Source organism: Phacochoerus africanus, chromosome X (assembly GCF_016906955.1).
Source record: "Phacochoerus africanus isolate WHEZ1 chromosome X, ROS_Pafr_v1, whole genome shotgun sequence".
NCBI lineage: Eukaryota > Metazoa > Chordata > Mammalia > Artiodactyla > Suidae > Phacochoerus > Phacochoerus africanus.
Genome location: NC_062560.1, coordinates 111,216,157 through 111,237,695, shown reverse-complemented (window position 1 = coordinate 111,237,695; position 21,539 = coordinate 111,216,157). Strand labels below are relative to the sequence as shown.

Genomic DNA, 21,539 nt, shown 5'->3' with positions numbered 1-21,539 from the left:
AAGACAGAGAGAGAGAGAGAGAGAGAGAGAAGAAAACCATGTCTAGGATTTTGCTCTGAGTGGCTCCTCTAAAAGGAGTTCACAGCTGCCCTCCTGCTTTCACGTCGCCGTGATGAACTGGCAGCCTTCAGATCTGAGGAGCAATCCCCATAAAGAAACATTTTACCTACATAAGGAACAGCCAAAAAGGAGAAGTTGAGACCTAATGATGGCAGGATATGAATAAACTCACCGTTCTACGCTCTTCGGTATCAGAACTGATAGATTCACCTACTCAAACACATTATTAAAAGGTAATATTGAACTTTTCAATGTTGTGGCATGGTACAAAAAATTCCCACTTCAGAAATGGACCCAATTAATATTAAGTCTGTGAAAGTAAAGACTTGATGTCCTCATTAAAATGGCAAAAACCCTCCTTTTAAAGAGTGGGAAATATATTTTGTAAGTGAGGTCCCTGAGTAGCATTAGAGGAGATTACATTTTCTTTTGCTTAGTGACAGGTCCAGACTGAGGAGATTATTATCTGCTCCCACTTGGCTGCGTGTATCTATCTCCATTCATCAGCATGCCCTTTCCCCCAGGAAGGAAGCAGTCTCTCCTCCTCATTTTCTCGGAGGGAGGATATTTTCATGTTTCAATTGGAGAACATGCCTCTAACCCTTCTCCTAGATCTATGCCCTTTTCTCTGCCATGTTTCTCCACATGACCTGTAGGAGATGAGCATAATTACTGGCCTGCAGTACAAGAAGAAACAAAAAGAAAAAGATGAAATATCACTATTTTGTATTGAGCTATGTGGCTTGCCAGAGGACGAACATGCAAACCAAAGCAGAAATAAATAACTGTCCATATGGAGCAGTCACTGGATTTGCAGAGTAACCTCTGTGCTGTTCAGCCCAACTGCATGCTATCATTGGTACTGACCCAGCAAAGCAAATAAAATATTTCTTCCCCGGTTGGCAGGTACTTTTTCCATCCAGTTCCCAGGATACAGTCATCTTCATTTTTAGCCTCTTCTTTTGGTGTTGTGATTGTTAGGAAGACTGCCCGTCTGATGACAGGTTACCCAGCCGCTCGGAAAGATGGCAAGTATAGATGTGTATTTGGAGTGCGATGAATCCACGTCTCTGTGCAACAGCTTTCGCTTCCAAGAGACAAAAATCTGTGTGATTATAGCAAGAAGTGCAATCGGTAATAATACCAAACATAAAGTGAATTTATCATGCCAAAGGTCTTTTGTAAATTTTTAAACTAAAATACAAGGTTTAAAATTGCCATATCAAGATAATTGCACGGCCAGTCACAGAAAACAAATGTGGACCTTGAGAACATGTCACAACACGGCTCTGGTGGGAAGATAGTTCTCACCAGAACCCTGCCGATCACATGGCCACTCACTTCTCTGAAGAGAGAGTCTGATCACATCAGTCTACACCAATACCTAAGTGCTTCAGGAGAACCCTCAGGTTCACGGCGTTGAACTAAACCCAGCACCTCCCTAGAAGCAGCTTCCTTTTAGGAATAGGGAATATTTTCACCCTTAGAATATGATTTTATTCTATATATTTTATCTGTATAAAGCACAACCTCTTTCCATTCATTATGTAGAAGGTGAAACTCGTCTTGTAATCCCCTTAGAAAACTACTCTTCCACCATTTATAGCTATAATCTCAAAGATTTGATCTCCATTATTTTCTTTTACTCTCTTCTATCTTTCAGTCCCTTCCCACAGGTAGTTGAGAAAATTCACACCTCTGTCAATTTGCCTTTTAACATTCTTCTACATCTAATATACAGATTTGTAATTTTGATCCATTTTGAAAGCATCTCTTCTGGACCTTATACTCTTCTAAGAATCAAAAAAAATATTTCCATTAATCTGGAATGTAAACAATAGAGATTAGTGGAATCTCATTTTTTACCATAGTTATAAGCATGGAACATGGAAAGAACCCAATAAATGCTTGTTGAATGAATGAAAACCCTCTTATTAAATATTTTGAAGTGGCTTTTTGACCTTGAAAAATGTGTCATAATCATAATTAAATTTAACCCAAGTTTTCCCCTTCTTTTCAAATAATAAACTTTAATTTTTAGGTAAATTTTAGGTTCATAACAAAATTGAGCAGGGAGTACAGAGTTCCCAAATACTGCCTGTCCTCATATACCCACACAGCCTCCTCCAGTATCCACACCCCACACCTCAGGGGTACATTTATTACAATAGCTGAATACATCATCATCACCTGAAGTCCATAGTTTGCACTAGAGTTCACTCTGGTGTCCATTCTATGGTTTTGGACAAATATATAAAACGTATGTATCCACTACTGGAGTATCACACAGAATAATTTCATGGACCTTAAACTCCTCTCTGTTGAATCTATCCATCCTTCTCTTCCCCCAAATATCTGGTAACCACTAATCTTTTTACTGTCTCCATAGCTTTTCCTTTTCCAGAATGGCATATAGTTGGGAATAAACAGTATGCAGCCTTTTCAAATTGACTTCTTTGTCTTAGTAATATGCATTTACTTTTCCTGCATAGCCATTCGTGGCTTGATAGCTCATTTCTTTTTAGCGTCATTTCTTTTTTTTTTTTTGTCTTTTTTTTGCTATTTCTTGGGCTGCTCCCGCGGCATATGGAGGTTCCCAGGCTAGGGGGTCCAATCAGAGCTGTAGCCGCCGGCCTACGCCAGAGCCACAGCAACGCGGGATCCGAGCCGTGTCTGGGACCTACACCACAGCTCACGGCAACGCCGGATCGTCAACCCACTGAGCAAGGGCAGGGACCGAACCCGCAACCTCATGGTTCCTAGTCGGATTCGTTAACCACTGCGCCACGACAGGAACTCCTTTAGCGTCATTTCTTAATCCGTTTTCTGGCTGCACCACGGTATATCCATTCACCTACTATAGAACATTGTGGTTGCTTCCGAGTTTGGGCAAATATGAATAAAGCTGCCGTAAACATTCATGTGCAGGTTTTTGTGTGGACACAGTTTCCAGCTCCTTTGGGTAAATACCAATGAGCTTGATTGCTGGACTGTACCATAAAATTATGTTTAATTTTCTAAGAAACTGCCAAACTTTCTTCCAAAGTGACTGTACCATTTTTCATTCTCACCAGAAATGAAAGAGAGTTTTTGTTTGCACCATATCCTCACCAGCCCTTAGTGTTGTCATTGTTTGGGATTTTGGCAATTCTGATATGTTTCTCATAATATCACATTCTTGTTTTAATTTTCAATTCTGTAATGACATATTATGTTGAATTCTTTTCATATGCTTACTTGCCTTTGGCATGTCTTCGGTGTCTGTTCAGGTCTTCAGCCCAACTGGGTTGTTCATTTTCTTATTGTTGAGTTTTAAGAGTTCTTTGTATATTTTGGGTAACCATCCTTTATCAGATGTGTCCTTTGCAAATATTTTCTCTCAGTTTGTGGCTTGCCTTCTTGACATTTTCTCTTTTTTTAATTTTTTTATTGTTATTTCCCCAATACAATTTTTTTCCTACTGTACAGCATGGTGACCCAGTTACACATACATGTATACATTCTTTTTTCTCCCATTATCATGCTCCATCATAAGTGACTAGACATTTTCTTGACATTGTCACAGAGAAGTTTCCATTTTAATTAAGTCCAGGTTATCGATTATTTCTTTTATACAACATGCCTTTGGTGTTATGTCTAAAAAGTCATCACCATACCCAAAGTCACCTACATTTTTTCTCATGTTATCTCCTAGGAGCTTTATAGTTTTGCATTTTTCATTTAGGCCTATGATCCATTTTGAGTTAATCTTTTTGATGTCTAGTTAGTCCAGCAAATTTGTTTAAGAGTCTATTTCTGCTCCATTGTATTGTCTTTGCTCCTTTGTCAAAGATCAGTTGACTTTATTTATAGGGGTCTATTTCTGAGCTCTCTGATCTGTTCCATTGATCTATTTGTCTATTATTTCACCAATACCGTACTGTCTTAGTTACTGTAGCTTTCTGTTAAATCTTGAAATCAGGTAGCATCAGTCCCCCAAATTTGTTCTTCTCTTTCAATATTAAGTTGGCCATTCTGGGTCTTTTGCCTCTCTTTATAAACCTTAGAGTCAGTTTTTCAATATCCACAAAATAATGCTTGTTTTTGACTGGGATTGCATGAAGCCACAGATCAAGTTGGAAACAACTGATATCTTGACAATATCAAGTCTTCCTATCCATGAACATAAAATATCTCTCCATTTATTTAGTTTCATCCATCAGAGTTTTGTGGTTTTCCTCATAGAGAGCTTATACATATTTTGTTATATCTATACCTAAGTATTTAATTTTTGATGTGCTAATGTAAACAGTAATCTGTTTTTAATTTCAAATTCCATTTGTTCATTGCTGGTATACAACAAAGTAATTGACTTTGTATATTTACTTTTTTGTTTTGCTTTTTAGGGTCACACTTGTGGCATATGGAAGCTTCCAGACTAGGGGTCAAATCAGAGCTGCAGCTGCCAGCCTATACCACAGCCATAGCAACACAGGATCTGAGCCACACCTGTGACCTACACCATGGCTCATGGCTGTACATTAACTTTTTGTACATAAAGTTTTTTATATCATCCTGCAACCTTGCTATAACTTATTAGTTCCAGAAGTTTTCCTGTCAATTCAGATTTTCTGCATATATGATCATGTCTTCTGCAAACAAAGGCAACTTTATATCTTCCTTCCCAGTGTATATACCTCATTTCCTTTTCTTGTCTGATTACAACGCTGAAAAAGCAGTGGTAAGAGGGGAATATCTTTGCCTTGTTCTTAATTGGAAATGTTCAAGTTTCTAACCTCTATGTATATGTTTGCTATAGGTTTTCTACAGATGTTCATTATCAAGTTGAAGAAGTTCTCTGTTCCTAGTTTACTGAGAGTTTTTTATCATGGGTGAGCGTTGGATTTTGTCAAATGCCTTTTCTGAATCTATTGATATTATCATGTGATTTTAACCTTTTTTTTTTTTTGTCTTTTCTAGGGCCACACCCATGGCATATGGAGATTCCCAGCTTAGGGGTCTAATCGGAGCTGTAGCTGCCTGCCTACGCCAGAGCCACAGCAACGCAGGATCCGAGCTGCTTCTGCAATCTACACCACAGCTCACGGCAATGCCGGTTCCTTAACCCACTGAGCGAGGCCAGGGATCGAACATGCAACCTCACGGGGGTTCGTCAACTACTGCGCCACGACAGAAACTCCCTCTTTAACTTATTAATGTAATGTATTACATTGATTTTCAGATGTTGAACCAACCAAGCATACCCCAGATAAATTTCACATGATTGTTGTGTATTTCTTTTTATACATTCTTGGATTTGATTCACTAATAGTTTGTTGAGGATATTTGCATTTATGTCCCTGAGAGATAGCAGTGTGTACTTATTTTTCTTGTAATGTCTTTGTGTAGTTTTGGTATTAGGCAAATGCTGATTCATAGAATGAGTTAGGAAGTATTCCCTCTGCTTCTACAATCTGGAAGAGACTGTAGAAAATTTGTATCATTTCTTCTTTAAATGCTTAGAAGAATTCAACAGTGAACTTATGTGGGCCTAGTACTTTCTGTTTTAGAGAGCTATTAATTATTGATTCAGTTTCTTTAAGAGATAGAGGCCTATTCAGATTGTCTACTTTTTCTTGTGTATGTTTTAGCAGATTGTGTCTTTCAAGGAATTGGCCAACTTCATCTAGGTTATCAAATGAGTGGACATAGAGTTGTTCATAATATTCCTTTACTATCCTTTTAATGTCCATAGGATCTATAGTGATATCACCTCTTTCATTTTGGATATTAGTAATTTGTATCTTCTCTATTTTTTTCTCAGTTAGCCTGGCTAGAAGCTTATTAAAGAACCAACTTTTGGTTTCATAGATTTTTTTCTATAGTGTTCCTGTTTTTTATTTAATTGATTTCTGATCTATTTTTTATTATATCTTTTCTCCTGCTTACTTCAATTTGCTCTTTTTCTAGTTTCCTAAGGTGGAAGTTTAGATGACTGATGTTAGATCTTTCTTCTTTTCTAATATATATATATCCAATGCTGTAAGTTTCCCTCCAAGCATGGCTTTCACATCTCACAAGTTTTGAGATGTTATGTTTTTATTTTCATTTAGTTTAAATATTGTTAGGTTTCTCTTGAGATTTCTTCTTTGACTCATGCATTTTTTAGAGGTGTGCTGTTTGATCTCCACGTATTTTGGAATTTTACATCTATCTTTCTGTTACTGATTTCTAGTTTAATTTCATTGTGGTCTAATAGCATATATAGTATGATTTCTATTCTTTTCATGTGTCACGATGTGTTTTATGGTGCAGAATGTGATCTACCTTGGTGAATGTTGCATGTGAGCTTGAGAAGAATGTATAATCTGCTGGTGTTAGATGAAATAATCTATACATGTCAATTATAATCAGGTAATGGAGGGCACTGCTGAGTTCAACCTTATCATATTCTGCCTGCTGGATCTTTCCACTTTTGATAGAGGGGTGTAAAGTCTCTGTAAGAGTGGATTTATCTAGTTTTCACTTACAGTTCTATCAGATTTTGTTTCACTTATTTTGACACTCTGTTGTTAGGCTCATACACATTAAGTTTGTTGTGTCTTCTTGGAGTACTGACCCCTTTATCACTATGCAATGCCCCTCTTTAGCCCTAATAACTTTCCTTGGTCTAAAGTTAGCTCTGTCTGAAATTAATAGAGCTACTTTTACTTTTTTTGATTAGTGTTAACATAGGGTATCTCTCTCCATCCCTTTACTTTTAATCTACATGCATTTTTAAAGTGTTTCATATAGATACCATTATAGTTGTGTCTTGGTTTTTTTATCATTCTGACAATCTCTGAATTTTAATTGACATATTTAGACCATTGATGCTTAAAATGGTTATTGATGTAGTTGGGTTAATATCCACTGTTTGTCACAGTTTTCTATCTACTGCCCTTGTTCTTTGTTCCTCTTTTTGTCTTAGAAAGACAGCCCTTTGTGGTTTTAATTGGGCATTTTATACGATTCCATTTTCTCTCCTTTCTTAGCATATTAGGTATACTTCTTTTTTCACTTTTTTAATGGTTGCCCTAGAGTTGCAATTTACATTTACAACTAATCCAAGTCCACTTTCAGATAATACTATACCACTTTGTGGTAGTGCAAATACCTTATGATTACATAATCCCAATTTCTTTCTCCCATTCCTTGTATCATGGATGTCATAATTTCACTTGTACATAAGCACATACATGCACACAAGCATACATAATTGAATGCATTGTCACTATTAGTTTGAACAAACTATTATCTGTTAGATCAATTAAGAATAAAAAAAAGTTTATTTTACCTTTATTTATTCCTTCTTTGGTGCTCTTCCTTTCATTATTATAGATCCAAGTTTCTGACTTATGTCATTTTTCTTCTCTCTTAGGAACTTCTGTTAACATTTCTTGCAAGGCAGGTCTACTGGCAAGAAATTCCCTCAATTTTTCTTCATCTGAGAAAGTATTTCTCCTTCGCTTTTGAAGGATAATTTCACAAGGCTCAGAATTTTAAGTTGGTAGATTTTTTTTTTCTCTCAGCACTTTGAGTATTATCTCCATTCTATTTTTGCTTGCCTGGCTAAGGAGAAATAGGATGTAATTCTTATCTTTGCTCCTCTATAGACAAAGTGCCCCCTCCTCCCTGGGCTTCTTTCAAGATTGTTTCTTTCTCTTTGATTTTCTGAAATTTGAATCTTATATGCCTAAGTATAGTTTTTTTTTTTTTTTTTTTTGGCATTTGTGCTGCTTGATGTTTTCTGAGCTTCCTAGATCTGTGGTTGGGTGTCTAACATTAATTTAGACATATTCTCAGTCACTATTATTTCATATATTGCTTGTGTTTCTTATTCTCCTGATATCAGGTATACATTACATCTCTTATAGTTGTCTCACAATTCTTGCATATTCTGTTCGGGGGGGGGGGGGTAATTTTTTTTCTTTTTGCTTTTCAGCCTAAGAAGTTTCTATTGTCATATCCTCAAGCTCAGATATTCTTTCCCTAGCCATGCCCAATCTACTAACAAGTCCATCAAGGGGATTTTTCATTTCTGGTAGTGTTTTCGATCTCTAGCATTTCTATTTGATTCTTAGAATTCCCATCTCTCTGCATACATTATCCATCTGTTCTTCTATGTTGTCTAATTTTTCTATTAAAGCCCTTAGCATATTAATTATAGTTTTAAATTCTCAGTCTGATAATTCCAACATTTCCACCATATCTGACTCTTGTTCTGATCCTTGTTCGGTCTCTTCAAACTAAGTTTTTTACTTTTTACAAAAAAGTAATTGTAGTTTTTTTGTTGTAATAGTAATTGTAATTTTTTTTTACTTGTAATAACAAGTAAAAGCCTTGTCATTTTGTTGTTGTTGTTGAAATCTGGACATGACGTAGTAGATGAAAAGAACTCTGATAAATAAGACTTTTGTGGAATGGTGCTAAGATGTGGACGGAGGGCAACCATTTTATAGTCCTATGATTAGGTCTCCATCTTTTAGTGATCCTATACTTCTGAACTGTGAACTTCACAAGTGTTTCTCGGTTTTTTTCTCCCCCCCCCCCCCCTTATGTGGACAGAATGGCTAGAGGGGGCTAAAGCTGCTTGGTTCCCTGGGTTGGTTAGAATCTGATACTACACCAGTAGGTGGGGCTCTGGTAAAATAATTTCTTCTGAGGGCATGCCTTTTTAAGAAGAACATGACGATCTGGCATATTTCAGAAGAATTATACAGAGGCACATACGAATTTTTCTCCAATATTCACTCTGAGGGCCTGGTGGAGCTCCTGGAGATAAAACTCACAAAAGTGTAGGTACCTAGCTATGACTGGGTCCCCTATAGTTTTTAACTCATATTTGTCCACACTGAGCCTCCAGCAAATTGCCAAGTACAGTTTCAGTTTTCCGACCTTGGCACTGTTTCCTGTGGAGATATCTGTTCATGCTTTTCTGGTCTGATAAGTTGTGATTCTCTATATTTACCCATTTGCCTCTCCAATTTGGGGAGCAGAAGTTTTCCCTGTTACTTCATGTCTCTTTTGTATTTAAGAAGAATGCTGATTTTTTGTTTGTTTGTTTGTTTGTTTTTTGTCTTTTTTGCCATGTCTTGGGCCGCTCCTGCGGCATATGGAGGTTCCCAGGCTAGGGGTCCAATCAGAGCTGTAGCCGCCGGCCTACGCCAGAGCCACAGCAACACGGGATCCGAGCCGCGTCTGGGACCTACACCACAGCTCACGGCAACGCCGGATCGTCAACCCACTGAGCAAGGGCAGGGACCGAACCCGCAACCTCATGGTTCCTTGGTCAGATTCGTTAACCACTGCGCCACGACGGGAACTCCTCAAATGCTGATTTTTTTCAGTTTAGTGTTTTACTTGGTAGGATGGAGTGGTGACGTCTAAGCTTCTTACATGCTGAACCAGAAACTGGAAGTCTTTTATTTTTACATTTACCTTTCCTCTATAGGACCAGTTAAGGCTATGTCTTTCAAAAAAACAACTGTCAACAAAATTATGTGGACAGTCATCAGTTCAAGACAGTTGGCCCTCCATTTTATTATTACAGTCTCTTACCATTTGCTGCATTTCAAGTAAAAGGAACTAATGTTACCTAGAAATATTTTAGTGGTATTTTGGGTGAAGAATTTGAAACATGATGACTTTTGTGTTGGAATCATGTGTTCATTTACAAAAATGAGCCTTTGTGCTTTGTGTCTACCTCCTGCTACCATGGCCAACTCAGTTTTTCATTGAGAGGCTTTTTAAAATACCAAGTTTTCATGGTACCGAGGTGAACCACAACAGAATCTAGATATGTAGTTTTACTACTTTATATTGATTGTTTAGCCTTAGTATCACAGGCAGAAGCCCTGAAAGAAGAAAATGACAGCCTCCGTTGGCAGCTTGATGCCTACCGGAATGAGGTGGAACTGCTCAAGCAAGAACAAGGCAAAGCCCACAGAGAAGATGACCCAAACAAGGAACAGCAGCTGAAACTCCTGCAGCAAGCCCTGCAAGGAATGCAACAGGTAAAGACATTTTGGTTTTCTGAGGTTTTTGAAAGAACAGCATCAGCTCCTCTCCTGTAAAAGGGCCCCCACAAGCAAAGAGAATAGCAAACCTCTTATTCTTCTTGATATTCTGTTCTCTAGCATAGCTGAGGAAGGATTATATGTTGTAGTTCATGAAATATTCCGGCTAATACAGAGATAGCAGTGGATCACCAATTTTCAAAGAATGTACATTCAGTTAAAAAAACTTAACAGGAGTTCCTGTCATGGCACAGCAGAAACGAATCTGACTAGGAACCATGAGGTTGCGGGTTCGATCCCTGGCCTCGCTCAGTGGGTTAAGGATCTGGCATTGCCATGAGCTGTGGTGTAGATCGCAGACACGGCTTGGATCTGGCATTGCTGTGGCTCTGGTGTAGGCTGGCAGCTGTAGCTCTGATTAGATCCCTAGCCTGGGAACCTCCATATGCCACGGGTGCAGCCCTTAAAAAAAAAAAAAAAAACTAGAAAAAAGACCAAACTAAAGATTACCATGACCTCTCAAATAATCTTTTCTTTATGCTTCAGAAGGTAATTTGGGATTTGGGCACAGTCTCCGGGTCCTTATCAAGAACCTCAATTACTTAGATATGAAAAAAAAATGCTAGTGAATAAGTAGCTAGTTGATACAATGTTACGATGTTAAATAATATAGTCTTTTAGAAGAAGTGTGCGGAATCCTGCCTTTGATTTGGGTAGAAGAGGGGGTGTTTATGGGTTTTTAAGTGTTAGTTCTTTGGGGCACATAATACCAATTTGCTTTTGTTTTGTTTTGTTTTCACAGTCATTTATGTGAATGAGTTTACCTGCACATTATTCCAAGTATAAAAAGTAAAGTAAATAAGTGCATCCAACTGTAACTGCATTCAAATACAACATTGTGTAATAGATGCTCAATATCTAGAAGTTTTCTATATAACCATCACCACAGCAAGCCTCCTATTTGAAAGATATCAACATCTGTCCCCATTATCTTAAAGGAGAAGTACTTCTGAGTAAGGGCACCATCCTCTTCTGTATTGCCAGACTACCAGCCATTTTCCTTACAACTTAAATTGTGTAATAATTTTTACTTGTATGCCTTGGAATTATCTAGGGCAAGCTTATTGATGGTCAGAAATCACAAATTGTGAACAGGGAGTCTCTTCTGGAACGGAGAGCCCCATGTTCCTATTACTTCTGCTACCATTGTATTCCTATGTGACAAGGATTATCACATTGATATTTCACCTTTCCTATTAGCAAGATGTGTGAAGTAATGCTTACCTCCCTTTTACTGTCACCATGGAGTTTAATTAGAACATGTAAATTACATTAGCGAGCTTTCCACCAAAAATATATCTCCTCAGCTAGACCTAGAATTTTGACAGTGTATATTATACGGTGACTTTTGGCCCTCCCAGTGATCTTTTGGAAGCCTCTGAAAAGCAAAGCTTTGAAAACATTTTCCCCTTACCTTGATTTTTAAACCATTCCACATAAGAAGGGTTCTGCTACTTAAATTCAATTTAAAACTGATGAACTTTTTTTCATTCCCTCACTTCAGAAACCTCAGTGAGACAATTAAGTCTCTACCTCTCGAAAAAATAATTTCACTCACTTTGATTACTCTTTATTGGAAAATAGCCTTTTAAACAATGATAAAATATCTCCCATCTTACCCCCAAGAGATGTATGGTCTAATATGTTGATTAAGAGCATGGGTTGTGGGCTTGACTCAGCCTGGGTTTAAATCTCATATCTGGCACTGACTATCTGAATAGCTTTAGGCAAACCACTAAACCTCTCTAACCTTCAGGACTATGTATCATAGGGTTATTGTGAGCTTATATGAGATCATGAGTTCAAAACCAATTGCACAGTACTTGGCACATGTAAGTTGCTAGATCCATAGTATGCGTAGTAATCATTAATGATGAATCTAGTTCCTTGCCTACTGATGAGGGAGCTAACATTTGTGAAATTTGGATTCTTTACTACTGCTCTTACAGAAATTGAACTTGGCTTGAAAAATGGCTATTTGCAAGAATGCTTTACAACATTCAGTTCTATGCAAAAATCAAGATATCATCTACATAGTATTAACTGCACCCTACCCTTACATCTGGCTGGAATAGGAAAGTTAAAGTGATTAGATCAATTAGTTTCTCAGATTCTTTCTGAAATATAAACAAATCCAAAAGAAATTCACAAGAGCCAGATAAAGGAACCTCAAGTGAAAAGTATCTTGATTTTCCCTGTAGCATCTCTGCATGGAGAAATGATTGTGTGCACTGGGGGAAAGTGAGGCAGGCCTGCCTGCCTAATACCTAACTTCAGCCAGGGTTTTTAAGTGAAGTGTGGCTCCTCAAGACTTGATTGTCTTTGGTCTTTCTTGTAGCATTTACTCAAAGTCCAAGAGGAATACAAAAGGAAAGAAGCCGAACTTGAAAAAATCAAAGATGACAAGTTACAAGTGGAAAAAATGTTGGAAAATCTTAAAGAAAAGGTACATGAGTCCCAAGTGACCCCTTTTCCTTGCCCCCTTCCCCTTTTTCAGTGACAATGAGAATGCCCTGGAAGTTCCTACCTATAGGTATCAATGTGGAATGTTTGGTTTATTGGGAGTAAAAGCTCTCCAGGGTAACTCTTGAATCCAGGGCTCTGCTTTGAGCTATTAGTCCTTGGCATATCTGAAGGTTCTGGAGACTGTCCTCTTCAATGGATAAAATATCTTCCCATTCCTAACATTCCTCAGTCGTCCTTCTCAGAGAAGCTCAGAGTATGCACCTCATCCCTGCTTCATCTAGTCAAGCAGCCCTGCTACTCGCGTGACTGCATGAAATAGGGATGAGCAACACAGAAAGCCTGTGTGACACAAAGTACCTTTAATTAAGCACTTCATTAGCCGAGGAAACGCAAGGACAACTAGAATGTAGACATTTCTTTGCAGACACTCCATCTAGTGTAAAAAGGAGCCGCTACAGGTGAAATAGCCAAAACCAAAAGGGAAGAAACTTGGTAAGCAAACAAGGAGACACAACATTCTAAAGCTAGGTGATAACAACAGGGAAGACAAAATGGGACTTTGCCTAATGAGAGCCTGCAGCAATAAGAACCACCAGTTAGGACCTCTGAGACAGTCTACCAACTTCTCAGTGGATAAGTGTATCACAGCCATGCACTGGTGCCCAGCCTGTTTAAGGTGCATAAAGTCTACTGATGGTATCTCCCTGTCATACCTCTCTAACCTCCCTTATGCCTGAACATCCAACTGAGGTTATCTTCTGAAAAGAAGTACCTGCGGACCAGAACTGCCTGATTTTAATGTCCCAGAAGGAAGAGAAGATTAGGAGCTTAGACCAAGTGCCAGAAACCAATTCCACAGTTCCACAGTTCCAGGAGCTTGTGCTCTTTATCTTCTGTGCTCAGCTCGGGAAGATGCAATGCATACAGGCCCTGGGTGTGTTTGCCAGCATCGTGACTTCCCCTAGAGTACCATTAAGAACTGGCAACCTTGGTGTAGTTGAAACAAATGATTGAAAGTGTTTTCTTCTAGAGGCCATTTGCAATATGCTTTTAATTCTTCCACTTCATAAAGCCAACTCGCTTTCCAGTTTTGTGGGTGCTATTAAAGAAATGAGCATAATCCCAGACAAATTCATTTGTCAAGCATTTAATTGAAAAGTGCCAAAGCTGCTCTATTTAGCAGGACTTTCCTCAGACTATCAGAGCTTCTAAAATGTCCTAGAGCTGCTACTTAACTCTGTTTCGCTTCTTACACAAAATGGAGTGTGTAGCCAGAGACTATAGACAGACATGCAGTTATACTAATGATATTATGCTTAGCATCACTCTTTAGTGACTGACATCACAAACAGACTTGAGGAAATTTTTCCTGTAAGCAGCTCTCTGCTTTGTAAAGTATTTCATTTAAAGAAGCAAGCGGTCAAAGGTCAAAAGGCACAGAAGAATCTTGCAATATTATACCTAAGTCTGTTTCCCATTTTGAAACAAAATATACCATGAGGTGGCAGCTAAAGAGGACAGGGAGAGAGACCCAACTGATAATCAGAAAAATGTGAGTCAGAATATGTTTTGGTCCCGTTATTTTAAGCGAAGTTTCCTTCAGAGAAAGTCATGACAGTTCATTATAACCTGATCTTCCCTGGGAAGCTGATTTGTGACCACATATTTCAAACTGACACAATTAGGTTAGGAAGCAAAGTACCGTCACATTAGACTGCAAAAATAATTTCAGGTTGAAAGGAAAGCAATAAGTTTCGGTGAGGAGACATCTTTTTTCTTTTTGTTTGGGTTTCTTGACAGTAAACCACAGTGTGAGTTATTGTCAGTGTTTTGCAATATAACAACGTGACTTATGTCTGTCTTAGCGCAGAAAGAGCTAGCTCTTTGAATCTGCTAGTAAAATTCAAGGTGATAAGCATCTCTTCAATATACCTTCTAATTTTTTAAATGCCAGCTATAATAAAATTGAAATCAGGTTTCAGTAAGGCTACGTTTTGATTCAAGATGGCTAAAACGTCTCAGGATGTCTTCATATCTTAAATCAACCCCATTTGCTAACTCTCATACTTAAGAAATGGCTTCCTGGATCATTTAATGTTTTAAGGGGGTTAGAAGCAGATGTACAGCCCATGGCTTAGAAGTGAGTTGGCAGTTTAAATCAAACTTGGCATCATGGTTACTGACTGGATTGGATTCTAAAGGCCAAAGATTGAGTAGGTCATCAAGAAAGGTTTCCCTCTGACTACGGCCTGGAAGCCTGTAAATCCACAAAACAACTTGTCTTGCAGCAAAGACCATTCGTTTCATTCATGGGCAGCATCTGGAAGCTTTGAAGGCATCTTTAAGGAAACCGGTCCCTGCTGAGGTCTTGTGGTAGGAAAGAAGTGACAGAGCACCTGAGTCAGCCATGATCTGCTCCGCCTCTGGAACATTTTCCCCGCACTCCCTTTTACAACGGCATGGAGACTGAAGCAGTAATTCTTCTAGTTCTTCTTCTGAAGGCTCTTCCTTCACATTTATAATATAAAAAAGATGTTTTCAGTACCCAAAGAGAGAAAGAAAGATCCAAGAAAGATCTGGAGGCATCTTTCATTTTCATTACTGGTCATGAATTTCACCTGAGTATCCCTTATGAAACATACCCATTGTGCTCAGAAAGAGAAAACTTTCAACAACAAGGAAGGCCACCGACCAGTGATATTTTTGGTCATGGTCATTTCTTGCTTGTAAAGTCATAAATATCCTAATTGATAATGTCCTTATCAGAGAAGAGAGAGAGAGAGCTGATTGATAGTCAATAACCAGAAGCTGTAGTTTTTAGTTCTAGAGCTAACAGTTGGTTACCCGCGAGTAGATCAGCTACATTATAGAGTCTCCCTTCAGATATGGGGCTTACCTTTAGCAGACTGTGGACCTAAAATACAAAGGACTGGTTCTTTTAACACTGAGTGGCTTGGGATGAAATCCTGGCTCTACCACTTTCTAGCGATATGATCTGAGGCAAGTTACCTAATTTATCTGCACCTCACTTTCCTCACCTGTAGAATGGAGATAAAACATATCTCACAGTACCTGGCATCTCATAGACAAGAAATATTGGACCTGGGTCCCCAGACTACTTGGATAGAGTCAAGAATGATAAAGGCAGAAGGGAAAAAAACTAGTGAAGAGGAATGTCAAAATTTGTGTGTTTTAAAGCCTTATAAAGAAGCTTTGGATCATCCGTGATGCTTTTGTAATTTATGTTATTTTCCCTCCCATTCAATAATCAAAATTGTACAGTACTGCTTTTGAGGTGCTTTTAAGAAGTTCCCTGCTGTGTAATTGAAACCAAGTCTGTTCCCACAAAAGGTGCACTGACCCAGAAGACATATTATTCCCACAGGAAAGCTGTGCCTCTAGACTGTGTGCATCGAGCCAGGATAGTGACTACCCTCTGGAGAAGACCCTGAACAGCAGTCCTATCAAATCTGAACGTGAAGCACTGCTAGTGGGTAAGGAAGTTAACACATTCACCATACATAGAGTACAGTGAAGCTGGGGGAAGGATTAACCTAAGATGAATAGGCACATGCCAAGCATTTATGAAGCATGACAGTGCAAGGACTGAGAGTCCTGGAGCCAGCAGGATACGAACAAGTACAGATTTCCATAAAAATGCTAACAGCAGCTCCCAGCCCTCTCCAGGCTCCTTGTGGCCAGTGCCACATCAAGTGTGTCGGTATGAGCGCTATGCTAAGTGGGGGGGGGGGTCCGCTAGAGAAACACATTATAGATTTTTTTAAATCTCTCTGCAAACAGACAGTGCAGACAAGGGGCAGTGCAGACCTGGTCTGGCAGAGAGCTTCGCCAGATAAGCATCCAGAGGAAGTGTGTGTCTCTCTTAAGTTCTTCTGGGTTACTGGCAGATGACTCAGGAGGCTGTCTGTGGGGTGTTGAATGCTAGTGGGATCTGATGAGATAAATAAATGCTAGAATTGCTCTCATTACATAAAAATTTGTTCACAGAGGCAAGACAGCATAAAAGGTTAAGAAATCAGACAAAACTGGCCTGTCTTGACCCCATCATTTCCATCCTAAGCTTCAGTTCCTCCATCTGCAAAAGAGATGTAATATTATCCATCTCAAAGGGCAGCTGCAAGTATTAAATACAGTAATTCATCTAAATCACTTAGCACAGAACCCAGCCCATAGTAAGCCCTCAATAAATGAGAATCACCTTCTTTATCATTCCTACGTCAGTGGACATTTATGTTGCTTCCATGTCTTGGCTACTGTAAATGGTGCAACTATGAACGTTGGGGTGCATGTATCTTTTTGAATTATTGTTTTCTGCAGATACATGCCCAGGAGTGGGATTGCTGGGTCATGTGGTACTTCGATTTTTACTTTCTTAAGGATAAACTCCATACTGTTTTCCATAGTGGTTGTATCAATTTACATTTCCACCAACGGTGGAGGAGGTTCGCTTTTCTCCACACCCTCTCCAGCATTTATCGTTTGTAGACTTTTGGATGGTAGCTATTCTGGCAGGCGTAAGGTGATAGGTACCTCATGGTAATTTTCATTTACATTTCTCTAATCATATGCGATGTTGAGCATCTTTTCATGTTCGTTTTGGCCATCTGTCTGTCTTCTTTGGAGAAGTGTTTATTTAGATTTTCTCCACATTTTTAAAAATGATTTTTATTTTTTCCCATTATAGCTGGTCTACAGTGTTCTGTCAATTTTCTACTGTACAGCAAGATGACTCAGACACACAGACATGTATACATTCTTTCTTCTCACATTATCATGCTCCATCATAAGTGACTAGGATAGTGCCCAGTGCTATACAGCAGGATCTCATTGCTTATCCATTCCAAAGGCAATAGTTTGCATCTATTTAACCCCAAATTCCCAATCCATCCCACTCCCTCCCCCTGCCCCTTGGATTTTCTCCCCATTTTTTGATTGGGTTGTGTTTTTTTTTATACTGAGCTGCATGAGTTGTTTGCATATTTTGGAAATTAATCCCTTGTAGGTTGCATCATTTGAATATTTTTGCCCATTCAGTGTGTTGTCTTTTCATTTTCTTTATGATTTCCTTTGATGTGCAAAAGCTTTTAAGTTTAATTAGGTCCCATTTGTTGTGGTACACATATACAATGGAATATTACTCAGCCATAAAACATAATGAAATAATGTCATTTGCAGCAACATGGATGGACCTAGAGACTATCATATTAAGTGAAGTCAGACAAAGAAAGACAAATATCATATGATATCACGTATACATGGAATCTAAAATGGCACAAATGAACTTATTTACAAAACAGAAACATACTCAGACTTTGGAAAAAACTTATGGATACCAAGGGGTAAGGATGCGGGGGGAGGGATGCATTAGAGGTTTGGAATGGTATATGCACAGTATGGTATATGGAATGGATGGCCAACAGGAACCTGCCGTATAGCACAGAGAACTCTACATGATATTCTGTGATAACCTATGTGGGAATGGATATGTGCATATGTATAACAATCACTTTGCTGTACAGCAGAAATTAACACAACATAAATCAACCATAATTCAATAAAAATGAATTTTAAAATTAAAAAATAAATGAGCACCATTTTGCACTTCCAGCACTATTCATAACTGCTTGTTGACTTTATATTCTATTTGGAGAACCATGGCTAAAATATTCAGTCATGTAAAAGGGGCTAATCTTGGGTCTCGGCAGATAATCCCAGCTGCCTTCTAGGAAGCTGAGCCACACAGTAGCCCCACCCATCTCTAAAGTTCTCCACACTATTTATCTTCTGCATATTTAAAGATATATCTGTCTCCTTCAGTAATGGATATTGCACTCAGATTTAACACTTTGATATGTTAATAAAGACGCACAGGGGGATCTGCCAGTGAGTCTTCAAGAAGAGTGACAACTTATTTCCGTTTTCCAACTCAAAGTTCTTAACAAATTGGCATGGCAACAGGGAGACCTGTCAGAGAAGATCCAGAGGTAGGAGGAAGCCTCTGGAAATGGACAGTTCTAGAAACAAAGATTCTTAAGATGTTTCATGTTTTGTTTTGTTTTTTGAGAAAGTAGTCTTAGCCTGACAGAAAGGAAAATCTATTTTTTAAATTGGCTCTTTGGGTGTGAACCCACAAAAACTGCTTAGTGTTTTGAAACATATGGAGTTATTTTTTGGCGTTTGACAGCCTCTCTTGGCCATAGCATCTAGAATTTCTTTGAACATGGACTGTCTTCAGAATTTAAGTTTCTCAGTTTGAGTCAGTGTTTAGAAAATCAAGTCATTTAAGAGTAAAGTAATGTTATAAATAAGAGTATCCATTTTGAATAGATTTTTCAACACTACCATCAGTTCCTCCTGCATCCCCTAGCCCACCGACTTGCCATCTAATATTTGGAGAATTTTCACAAAGAACTGGTTTGAACTTCAAGCTGCAATTTAAACTTGTGATACTCTTTGTCAATTGCTTAAAGCGACAGACAAGTTGTAGTTTATGAACCAAATCAAATTTAGTTTTTATTTCCTGGCAGTTTTCAGCAAACTCAATTCTGGTCTGTTTGATATACCCAAGAGCCTATGAAAGGAAATGAATTCAAAAAAATTACATTAAAAAAGTAGACTTTTGAACAATTTATATTCTCCATGTTGCCAGAGAAGGAAGTAGTATTACGACAATTAACCTAATGGCCAGAATAAGCAAAGCAGTGTGTGTAGCCACCAATCACCCTAGAGTTATGCCGAATAGAAATCATGCACTTTCCTGGAGGAGGTAAACTTTTATCTAAGAATTCTGTTCCTTGAAGAGATTCAGGGCTCTGGGGACAAACAAAATGCTAGTCACCACTTGAGTGAATGAAATGTTTGCCTTTTCTCTACAGAGCTACTCACAGTCTAAAACCCAAATACAATCAGCAGATTGTCTTGTGAAAGGCACAAGGTTAATCAGGCAAAGTACATGATTTATACTTTTGCCACAACAGCAAGACATTATTAAATGTATAAGAGGCTCAAATCCAATTTAAAGATGGTGCAGAGGAACTGTAAAAAACCAACACAGTCTAAATTCATTGTAAAATGTAGAACTCAAATGGTGTTTAGCCATCATGAATGATGGAAATGACACCTCAAATGCCATCTTTCCTCTATACAATATAGTGTAGTAAGAGGCAGTACACGTGGTGGTTGAGAGCAACTGTCTGGGTTCAAACACCTGCTCTGCCACTTACCAGCTGTGTGACCTTGGGCAAGTTGCTTAAATTTTCTGTGCCTCAGTATCCCCTCATCTGTGAAAGGACAATGATAATACCTACCTCACAGTGTTGTTGTAAAGATTAAATGAACAAAATACATGTAAACTTAGAATAGTACCCAATATGTAATATGTTGTGCACATGAGTTGGCTCTTGCTATACACTATCAAGCAGCATCTCTTTTTTTTCCACTGTAGAGCATGGGGACCAAGTTACACATACATGTATACATACTTTTTCCTCCCATTGTTGTGTTGCGATGTAAGTATCCAGACATAGTTCTCAATGCTACACAGCAGGATCTCACTGTAAATCCATTCCAAGAGCAATAGTTTGCATCTGTTAACCCCAAGCTCCCGATCCCTCCCACTCCCTCCACCTCCCCCCAGGCATCCACAAGTCTATTCTCCAAGTCCACGATTTTCTTTTCTGTAGAAACGTTCATTTGTGCTGTATATTAGATTCCAGATATAAGTGATATCATATGATATTTGTCTAACTCTTTTTGACTTATTTCACTCAGGATGAGAGTCTCTAGTTCCATCCGTGGTGCTGCAAATGGCATTATGTCGTTCTTTTTATGGCTGAGTAGTATTCCATTGTGTATATATACCACATCTTCCGAATCTAGTCGTTCAAGCAGCATCTTAAAGACTGCAGTGCTCGAGTGTAACTTCCATGGTATTGTCTCCATAGGGATTATCTCCACATTCCTTCATGTCCACCCATTTGGAGCAAGCATTGAATACATCTGCTCCTACTTGCACCGTCTTGATAATAAGGTATGTGGGGGCCTGAGATGGGCATGCAAGGGCGTGTAGGGTTCTTTGTGAACAGGTGATCTCACTCTCCTCAAGCCAGTCATTAGTAATCACTCTAAGGAGATTCCCTCACCTATACTCTCACTATGTCTCAGTATACGGTTTCTCTCTTACAAGCAGAGTGACCATCTGTCCCTGTCTGCCTGAGACTGAGGGGTTTCCTGGGACTTGAGACTTCCAATGCTGATACCAGGGAAGTCCTGGGCAAACCTGAATGTGTTGGTCATCCTACTTCCAAGATAAGTCTTAGAAGAATTTTCCTCCTTTCTCTTAATTTACATATTAGACACTAATTAACCAGTATTTCTCATCAATCAAACTTTTGCCCTGGGCCTTTAGCTATTAGCAAATATTAACTTTCAAAACTGGAAGTGTTACTCCAACACACCTCCCGACCATCTGTAATGCCATTGTCTACAATGACACAATCAAGGCAAGGGCAAAAAAAGTTGGAACAGTAAGTCTGTAATAGAGACTGAATATTTGCTCGCAGCTAATCTCATAGGCCAGTTCCTTCCCTGGATGCTGTCCTGTGGGGAGCGCACAAAGAGTAAGTGCCAGTTCCCCAGAAATTCAAGGATACATGCCTTGTAGAGGCAGTAGAGGACTCTTGACCACTCAGAATAAATCAACTCATGATACACTTTTTTTCAGAAGCAGCACTCACTTAAACCTGCTCGTAGATTGTACTCTCGTTTCACAGGATCTGAGCCTTTTGAGAAGTGCCATTGGAATGCAGGTTCTTGACAGCCAGATGTCCAAACTGTTAAGCCATTTAAGCATATGTCCTCTTAAGCAGAGGCACTGGCCCATTTGGGAATCCAGCT

General features: G+C 38.8%; 1 protein-coding gene and 1 long non-coding RNA gene across 7 annotated transcripts in view; one reads left to right on the top strand and one right to left on the bottom strand.

Moving 5' to 3' along the window:
* ENOX2 (ecto-NOX disulfide-thiol exchanger 2) overlaps positions 1-21,539 on the top strand; it is a 278,642-nt gene that overhangs the window by 253,607 nt on the left and 3,496 nt on the right. For 4 of the 5 annotated variants that reach the window (XM_047764464.1, XM_047764463.1, XM_047764462.1 and 1 more), the window contains 4 exons: positions 9,913-10,094; positions 12,496-12,603; positions 16,009-16,117; positions 20,588-20,673. In XM_047764464.1, coding sequence (XP_047620420.1) covers positions 9,913-10,094; positions 12,496-12,603; positions 16,009-16,117; positions 20,588-20,673 — 485 coding nt within the window. The remainder of the gene's footprint in view (positions 1-9,912; positions 10,095-12,495; positions 12,604-16,008; positions 16,118-20,587; positions 20,674-21,539) is intronic. The other variant, XM_047764461.1, reaches the window with a different exon arrangement.
* The window catches only part of LOC125118244 (uncharacterized), a 41,673-nt gene continuing 20,903 nt past the window's right edge, over positions 770-21,539 (bottom strand). The window contains exon 3 of one of the 2 annotated variants that reach the window (XR_007132802.1): positions 770-1,165. This is a non-coding gene — a long non-coding RNA (uncharacterized LOC125118244). The remainder of the gene's footprint in view (positions 1,166-21,539) is intronic. The other variant, XR_007132801.1, reaches the window with a different exon arrangement.